Source organism: Ascidiella aspersa, chromosome 3 (assembly GCF_963924565.1).
Source record: "Ascidiella aspersa chromosome 3, kaAscAspe10.2, whole genome shotgun sequence".
Taxonomy (NCBI): Eukaryota; Metazoa; Chordata; class Ascidiacea; order Phlebobranchia; family Ascidiidae; genus Ascidiella; species Ascidiella aspersa.
In genome coordinates this window covers 34,528,845-34,538,737 of record NC_139449.1, presented here as the reverse complement: position 1 = coordinate 34,538,737, position 9,893 = coordinate 34,528,845, and the positions used below count along the sequence as shown (strand labels likewise).

Sequence of the window (9,893 nt, the reverse complement as noted above, 5' to 3'; positions counted from 1 at the left end):
GGGTTTTCTAAATGTATTTTGTTTCAAAATTGACATCCGATATTTTAAAAAGTAGTTTTTAAGTCCTACCTGATACGGATACCATATCACGCCATTATTGCAGCCAAATAGGCAAAACTATCAAAATTTGAACTTAAGTTATATTTTCAGCTTTTAGGCCAAACATTGCACTAGCCTTAGGAAGCTTTTTATTTGCCTTTGATTGTTAAGTTACTAATTATTACTGTATATTGATCTTTTTTTATAACTCGAATCGCAAGCCATTGTTAAAAAAACGAATGTTTTGTTGGATAGCCATGTTTGGCTGCGTCCATTTGGTATCAAATCGGCCCTTACACATTCGGGCCCCACCATAGTTAATAAAAATAATAATACTCTTTACTTTTTATTGTTTATATTGGAATATATGTTTGTTTTTAACATTGTGGTTGGTTGATCTTTTATACGTATCGTAAGGTCTGAAAAGACCCACAATGGTAAAAAACAGTATCTTGTTTGTTAAGTTGTTCATATATATATATATATATATATACATTTGCTTTCAAAAGCTTTCTTCTGTTCGCACATTGTGGTATCTGTGATGCGAACAGCAAGTACCTTTTGGTTTTAAATATCTGTTCCTCCAACGTGAAGGTTTGTTGTTTATGTTTCTCGGGAAATAATCAATCAATCAATCAATCAACTGGCTTTCAAAGGGATTTTTTTTGGAATTCATATATGTTTCGTACAAAAATACCCAAATATATGCGATTTTTTTGTCGGTTGCTAAATTCAGTTAACTCTGACAATAAAATTGAGAAAAATGTTTACAAAATTAATTTATTGTTTTCAAACGATTTTTACAGACCACCTAAAAATTGTCCATGAATATCGGTTTCAAAAACACAGGCCTTAATAATGCTGGAGAAAAAGTTGGCCTTTTCTAAGGTTTTGTTTTCTGTTTTTATAACTGTGGTTTAACGGAGTGCCGTTTCTAACGCTGAAAGGTGCCCAGAAATATTTCAAACTATTTTGGATTGGAATTTTTTCTATTGGTAAGCTTTTTAAAACATTTGTTGTGTACGATTGAAGTGCAACAAATCAAGAATGTTTTTCCTCCCTTGTGCTCAATTTATGTGTGCTGTTTCAATTTCATTAATGCGACATCAGAGTAAACCACTCGGCGAAAATGCCAGTAAGGGTGCAGCGAACTGTTTATATTTTATGAAGGGTGCCGTAAATCTGAAAGGTTTGTATCAACTGGTTTGTAACAGGGTTGACCAATTTTTTTTCATAAAAGGCTAGATAAAGGCCTGACCATTGTGGGTCGGATAACTTTTGGTATTTACGATCGACGACCGGGTTTGTCGTTTTTTGTCCAAATTGATTGCCTTGATTAATTTATCGTCAAAAGAAGTAAATACAAAAAAATGTGGAATAAAATCTGTAGTGAGCCTTAATAAAATGTCGCACAGTTTAAAAAAAAAGATGTTGTTTTGAACTGCATTTAATAAACATTTCAATTCTAATCTTTATTAAGGAAAAATTCTGGCCGGATTAATTGTCTCGCTGGACCGGGTCTGGCCCGTGGAATGTAGTTTGCTGACCCTTCTTTATAACAAACGATCCTCTGAAAAAGCAAAAAAAAACGTTTCATTTCTTAATTTTATTTTGTCAGGCATAAAAATCTCGGCAAAAGGTGATAAATAGAACACTAGAAGTAATAGGCGCGATTGAAATAGAAGCGAACGCGTCAAACTACTGTGTATAATGATGCAAACGCCAACAAAACGAAAAAATAAATCGCGAGAACTGGAAAAGCAACAAAACCGTAAAAAATATTTCGAAGAAATCTGTTTCATGCCTTACAACGAACTTACTGGTAGGAATTAAAAACAAAACGCGATGTCAGACAATGTAGTACATCGAAAGCCATTGCAGATTAACCTGAATCTGTTGACCGAGAATGCAAGCAAAGACACTAGGACAGGCTAGAAAAATAACTAGCCTGTAGTGAGGTTCGAACTAACGACCTCGGTAATACCGGGACCGTAGCTCTACCAACTGAGCTACACAAACTCAAAGGGAAGCGAGTCGAGAAACAACCATGGCATCATTGCTTGATACAAGCAACTTTACATTGAAGCGACTTTTTGTGTACCTTTCGTTGGACGATATTAGCCAATTAGAAAATCCAACATTTTTAGCACTTTAAATAAAATTATCAATCATTTGTAAAGCCGAAGTATTCAAGAAAAACAATTTTTAATAAATATTTTGTCGAGATTTAGAAAATCAAAGCAAAGAAAAAAACGAAATTTTGACAAAGCAAGCAATATTCATTCAAAAAAATAAATTTTAGCCCACACGATAACAACAACACACAAAAGAAAAACAAAAATCGACCTAATCTTTATCGGCAGTCGCCCTCGGCGGTACATTGTTGGGGATTTTCCCTCCCCGATCCCCTCGGCATCCAGGGGCGCAGCCGATTCCCTTAAGACGTCACTATTATGACGCGAAAGTGTCCCTCTGAGGTAGTTTGAACGTGCAGAAGCCGTTACGTTGTGACGTCAGCGGCGGAGGCGGTGAAGCGAATCACGTCATAGTTGGCTGCTTTTTTTCATCGTGCATCGTACTTTTGCGCATGCTGTGAATAAAAAGATTGGTTTAGTCTATAAAACTACTATAAATGATGGTATATAAAAAAGTAGAATTTTTTCTATGTGGAAAAGGGGTGTAGATATGACAAGGCCAACGCAAAGATGGATATTTTGAACAATTAAAAGTTTAGTCTGGTAAAAATCCTAAAATCATATATTTTTTGCGTATTTTAACACCACTGTTTTCATTTAAACGTAAGTTGACCTGAATGTATGCAAAATGTTTAAAAAATCTTTCATTTTTCATTTTCATGCTTTATCAAGACCCACATTTTAAAAGACACTACTCTAGGCCGAAGCAACAATAAAGAAATTGTTCAATATCGAAAGAAAGCAGGTATATTTCGTCACAAAGACGATTCGAAAGCTTTCAAATAAACGAATGTAAAATTACAGTTAAATCTAAGAAACTACAGTAATTTCCGAATCAATAGACACTGCCTTGTTTAAACCCGTCTTTATTCTACGTTGACCAGTATTTAGTTCGAAAACTGTTTTTCTAAATGGACTTTTATAAAAAGTGCTTCTCACCTGAAGTATACGACAAGTGAGGCTCCAACCGCCAACATTAGTAACACCAGGACTCCCGTTGCGATGGCAACCACGTCTGCGAATAAAAAAAGAAAAATGGTTAAAATCAACTCTGCAACGCCACCTCGCGGAAGTATGCTGACTCCAAATCGATTATTATATGGGCCGAAAATTTATTTTCGGGACATATCTTGTTTTTTATTGAGATAACAGGCTTTCGAGTATTAAATTTTGGGGTAATATAGCCTGTAAGGGGGATTTTTTTTGGAATTCAATATTTTTTTGTCATGATTCGCATTAAAAAAAAAACAGATACAGTTTTGAGCATAATGGCTGAAGGTTTTCGTAGTAGATTAGTTATCATATTTTTTTAACATTTACTAAAAAACTTTATTCACTTTGAAGATCATTTTATTTTATCCTTTTTAAACGTTTCGAATATCTCTTTAAATTGAGAATGAATAAACAGTGATTTGAAACGTCCAAACTGACCTACTATGTATGGGTTTTGATATTCTTACTACGTCTTCATTATGACCCGAAACATCATTTTACATTTTTGTAACTTAAAAGGTTTTACACTTACGAAGTAGCACTCCGTCATCATGTGGAGCCAGATTGTGCACTGGACCGCGAAACGCGTCATCGTCCACACTTATGACGTCACTATCCTTGAGTCGCCGCGTTTCGGTGATGACTTCGTTGACGGTGAAGGTGGTTTCGACTAAACACAAAAAAAAATATCTCAGGGTTAGGCAAGAGCAAAAACATTGGAAATAAAACTTCGACGAGATTATTGACATTGACATTGAGTCTTGGTGAATTTAAGTTGGTGTGTTGAGTTCCGTAAATTACAACCGGTTAATTTTACATCATATTTTATTGAGAACAACATGCTTGGTTTAAAATACTTTTGGAAAGGAAAATTGTAATTTTTAACGTTTTCCTTAACAATTCAATGACTAAAAACATGAACTTTAGAGATGATTTTGTCGCATTTGAGCTTGATTTTTTTGTTAAGTCGTTAATATTTTATCACGTAAGAAGCACGAAAGAGAAATTTACGGACGTTTTTTTAAATACGCTCTTTTAGTTAACTAGCAATCGTAAAACGCTCTTAAAAAAACTGCTACCATTTCAAGCGCATTAAAAACCCACCATTTTCACTTGTGGCCACGGGAGTCGAAATCTTTGCCACCTCTTCCGATTTATAGTCCTCATAAGTCATCAGTGTGTCGAGCAGGCCTGTGTCGATGACGTCATCATTACGCACCACCGTTTCCGGCTGTTGCTTGCTGGCCTCTGCAAATCGAAACGAAAATTTGGTAAAAATTGAAAATTCTATAAAAAGGCAATTAGAGAAATTGTAAACCCTTAACGTTGTAATGCTTACAGTTCCGCTTATCGGGAATTTTCTCACATATTTTGAAATATTAAACTTCAGCTGCAAAATCCTTTATTTTAATTTGTTTAAAAGTTGGCTTAATAAATCCCAGCGAATTATCTTGGCGAAATTTCCCGCCTGAAGGGCATTTTTTGTTAGCTTTAGCGCTTATACTTTATTTTTTATACTTCTTTCACACTTTTGAAAACGATTGATTTATTTCAAGTTGTAAACGATTAAAGATTTACTCGAAACGTTTACACGACGATACCTTTGTGGGCTTTGGCACTAATTTGACGTTTTATTATCATAAAAAAGAACTAAACTATAGCGCTCCTATAATATAGGAGGGTAATTGAACTCACCGATTCGTGGCAGCAAGTTGATATTCCTCAGGTAGGACACCGACTCTGCAAAAAAGTTTAAAAAAAACGTTAGGATTGCCCGGAAAGCCCTAAAGGTCTAAACACGCGTTGCTTCGTTTAAACTTTACTGCTATTTGTAAACTCAGCTAATGCGGAAAAATACCAAAAAATCCGCCGCGATTTCTGCTGTTTACACAAGGACGTATGAAAAAGCCAGGGGAGGGGGGGGGCGTTTTTACGCCTAATCCGACTAATCCCGCGCGCGCAAAACAAATCGAGCCCCCCTACGGAACTTCTAAAATCCCTCGCGCGCGCGCCACCCGCAATTAGTCGACTGTGACGTCACTTTGGGGCTTTCTTTTTTAATAATGACTTCAAAGACACGCGGTGGTGCTAGCTACTGGCGACTTGCGAAACGAACGGCTTGGTTTACAAAACACTAATTGCTTTTTTTGGGCACTTTCGGCTTCTGTTCTTGTCGGTGGTTTTGTCTTTAACGTACTTTACGTAAGTCGGGTTAAACAAATATAAAGGTTAGTTTGAATTGGCGGCTGTTCACAGCGTTTTACTTGTTCGCCAGACTTTTGTATGTGTCACAAGAAATCGGACTGAAACACGTCTCGTTGCATTCGCGAAACTTTTATAGAGATTTATTTTGTATTATAAGTCTTTTGCAGCGCATGAATGGTCCTTTTTTAAATATCAAAAAGTTCAAATTTTCAAGTGTTAGCATGATTTATGGGTTTAAATTGTTTGGTAGTGTACAACATTTTTTTTAAACAGATTGTGTAGCAATAGGATAATGCTTTGGGTTGTATTAATCAGGTGTATATAGTAAAGTTGAAAAAACACACAGGCTAAGATTTATATTTGAATAAATTACTGAAGATGGATTTTAAAGAAATATATACATATATATATATCTTTACATCTTAAAAAAATTAACTTATTTTCATTAGGAAATAAAATCCCAAAAAATATTTCTGCTGGTAATCATTGTCTTCATTTATTTGCAAGCGAAGAAGATACCTTTTTTTTTATAAACATTCAGATTTGGTTGTCTCTCGGTATGTAATGGTTTATCACACAAACCCGAGTTAGTTGACTCTGCTTATTATATACCTTGGTCAAATAACGGGCGCTTATCCCAAGCGCACTCGAAAATTATTTTTACCGGCTGACGCAAGTCGAAATTAATACGGTTAAGGCTGCGGGTCGCTTCGCGCCGTTGGTTGAGGGAAGATAGGATTACGAAGGGATCGTTCCCGTGACATTTTAGGCCCTGGGATGCTTTTCAGTACGAAAGTTGTGAGAGATTTTAACGTTTGTGTCTTTGCGAGGTTGACCGAAAAAGTACTTAAAAAAAAATATATATGTTTATGCCTTAAAGTATGTGGGCGTAGTAAGAATATCAAAGCCCATACAGAAGTAGGTATCATTTTGAATTTGAACGTTTCGAATAACTCTTTATTTATTTTCAACATGGTTTAATTAATTCGCTATTTCTGTATGGGCTCAGATAGGCTCACTGCGTCTTACTACAACGTCCAACCGTTGTGCTCTAAAAGTATGTGGTTAGGAGTATTTTAACGACATGCGTATGTTTTGGTTTGGTTTCGCTACGTTAATACGGGAGCAGATAAACAAGTGTTGCAAATTCATTTGTTATAGTTACTGTTCGACTTATTTTTAAAGGTTCCACGGCAAACGCATTTTTCGTCTGTTTTCCGCTATTTCGCTAAAATGTTTGGTGGCAATTAGAGTTTTTTGTTTTAAATATCGTCATAATAGGGAATTTACAAGATGTCGGAACTTAACAATTTTACAAATTTTATTGGCGTTAAAAAATTTCGCAAATGTCTTCAAACAATTGCCGCAATTTTTAAAGCATTTATTTTGCTAAAAAGAATACTAAAAAAAAATAAAACAATATCTATATTCATTTTCCCCGAAGACCTAAACTACTCATTAGGCTTAAATAATTTGTTTTAAGAGAAAAATAAAATAACTTACTGAAGCAAGCGTTCTCGTAGACACGGTTATGGATGGTTGAACACCGAACAGCGCTCTGCGAAATAGAGAAGGTGCAATTGTTAGCAAACAAAGTCAAGCCAAGGAAAGGCGCCCAGTCGTTTTATTTAACACACAAGCAAATGGGAACTTCATTTAGGTCAAATATCGCGTCTAGGCCGGCTTATCGAGCGACATTGGCATCAACTCTAAGCCTAGGTCTAGTCGACTAGAAATTGCAGCATTTGACTGTGTTGTAAATACACACAGTGGTTATAAAGGCCTGTTTACTCAAATGTTTAGGGGATGAAAGATCGTCTTCTATATCAAGTGGGCTGGGCGCTGCCTTGTTAGCGGTAGGCAACATTTCGTGGCAACATATTGTGTGTAAACTGGTTTTGACGCACCCTGAGTTGTATACAATTTGAGTTTTTGAGGCATTAACGGTTGTGGTTGTGGTTGCAGTAAGGCGTTGAATCAGACTAATATTGTTGCTTTTCGGCTATATACTTGTGTATGAATGTTTCAGTGTTCTTTTCACAGAGAAAAAAAAATGATTTTGGCTTATCAAAGTACAAAAGCCCATACAAAAGTTACGAGAAGTAGGTATCATATTGAACGTTTCGAATAACTCTTGAGTCAATTTCAACATACAAATTCATGTTGAAAATGATTAAAGAGTTAAATGAAACGTTTAAAGTGCAACCTACTTCTGTATGGGGTTTGATATACTTACTACAACCTCTAACCATTATGCTCCAAACATTTTGTTTTGCTTAGTTTAAAACTCACCCTTTGACAAACGCATTTCTGTCTTGTGTCGAATATCTTCTTGGTCAGCACGTCCATAATCTCGGCACACTCCTCAAGGTCCTTCATTTTGGCCGCGCACTGACCCGCTTTCACCTGTGACGTAACAATGTCAGAAATGTAACGTAACAACGTAAAGCTGTGACGCATCAGTGCCACAGGTATAGTGGACACTGCTTAAATGCTGCGTTAAAAACTCGGAAAAATGCGTGAGGGAATATAAATGTCGCAAAACAATTTGTGGATGGGACAACTGATAAATTAGAAATTTAGTTTTTTTTTCTACTATAACAGGGAATTCACTTACTAAACATAAGCTGCAGATAATATAACTACATATTGGGATCATTGCGCTATCCTGAAGGTTTAAAATCTAACAATGGAGATAAAAAAAATCGACAATGTTAACATTTAAACAATTTTCACACAATAACTACATTCTGCGGGGCCAACCTCCAAAAATTATATTTAAACGTTTCTAATAAAGCTTTGAGTTTAAAGAGGATTTAAAATAGAGACAGAAGAATTGACGCACTTATCACAGTTAGTAAACTGTGTGTTTCGTTTAACACAGAGAATGGGTTTGGGCCTTTTCTGGTGAAACGCAGTCGGCGAGATAAATTTACGATACAAGATTGAATCTACCGGTTTCCTGACTTTTCTTTGTCCGCGCCCAGCCCCCTGTAAAATGCGATGGCGGCTTGACCATTGTCGGTTACTGGGAAGTGTCAGCTACATCGATTAAACTCGCATCCATCGATTAAACGGAGAGGACTGGGACAAAATCAATCGCTTTTCCGTTCCATTGAAATTCGCGCGCTGTGACACTTTTTAACTGTCTCGGCGAAAAGTTGTAAGAGTCATTTTCGCTATTCCTCAAGGTTTTATATTGTAGATATGCCGGGCGTTTAGTTTTGTGAGATCTTTGTGTATTTCACAAGCAACGATGTTGATTATTTTTAGATCAACTGAGGCTGTATTCTGGTTTGGCGAGAGTTTGAGGTTTTTCCGCTTTGTCACAATAATTTAGGAGTATTTATTTTTTAACAGATCTTTGTGTATTTTTCTTTACTTAAATTTTCTTAACAAAATTAATGATTAGGCGTATATATGAGGGAAAATTCATTCAACGTCTAACTACAACCTCCGGCCATTATCTTACGATTTACTAGAAACTTTGAAATTATAGCCCCTTCTTCTATATATGGACTCCTAAATGTATTCCACGTCCAACTACAAAAACCAACCATACTGCTCCAAAGTTGGAGTATGTGTCTCAAACAAAAAAGCGAAAAGAGTAAAATACTACTTACAGTGCATTTCTTATCGAGATTCTGCAGCGCTCTGCTGCAGCTCTTGTCGTGCTTGCACTTCCGCAAAACCGCGCGGCACGTTTCCGGGTCGCCTTTCCCACGGCTCTCTAGCGCGCCGAGCGACCGCCCTTTGCTCCGAACCGAGGCCGAATTGTCGGCAGCGGTTCCACTGGGCGTCAGTGACGTAATCAGGGCACATGTCATCAGCGCCGTGACGAAACAGAGGCTTGAAGCTTGCATGTTTGTTTACAGATCGATTTAAATATACGTTTAAGGTTTATGAATCGCTATCGGCTTTCGCGTTCTAATATAGGACTCGCGATGTTGCCAGTTCTATTGTGGATTGAAGAAAACAGCTGTGAGGAACAAATATTAGATTAGACAATGGGGCCAAATGTATGGCACGCACACATGCAAGGCATAATCCCCACGGAATCCAATCGACCAACTATAGTGCGTCTAGCGTCGTCTGGAGAGATTGTAGAACGCTAGAACAATGGCTTCGCGTCGCGTCGCGGCCATTCGACGAAGTGCCAAGTGTTTGTAAACTGGCGGCGCCCGATCGCGGCTGATATCGGACGAATAATATCGACGCGAACCGCTTGTTGATACGATCACACCTGCACGAGAAGCAAAGCCACCTGTGAGGCCTTTTGCACAAGTGTCAACGTATGGCTGTGTCCGCCGGCAACCATTTCCAAATAAAATTATGAAAACTGGGGTGATTTTGTACATCAGAAACGATTTCTGAGTAGAATTATGAAACTGGGGTGGTTTTGTACTTTAGAAATGATTTTCGAGTAAAAATATTAAGCTATAGGGTTGTTTGATTTAACGC

The 9,893-nt window shown here is 37.0% G+C and overlaps 1 protein-coding gene across 1 annotated transcript; it reads right to left on the bottom strand.

Moving 5' to 3' along the window:
* Positions 1-2,168: 2,168 nt before the first annotated feature.
* Positions 2,169-9,554, bottom strand: LOC146162661 (uncharacterized). Its single transcript, XM_083385614.1, has 8 exons — positions 9,056-9,554; positions 7,725-7,838; positions 6,936-6,990; positions 4,923-4,967; positions 4,332-4,475; positions 3,760-3,897; positions 3,174-3,249; positions 2,169-2,629 (listed from the first exon to the last, which is right to left on the bottom strand). Exons 1-8 carry the CDS (start codon positions 9,293-9,295, stop codon positions 2,578-2,580), a joined length of 864 nt encoding a protein of 287 aa, XP_083241740.1. The 5' UTR covers positions 9,296-9,554; the 3' UTR covers positions 2,169-2,577.
* Positions 9,555-9,893: the final 339 nt, after the last annotated feature.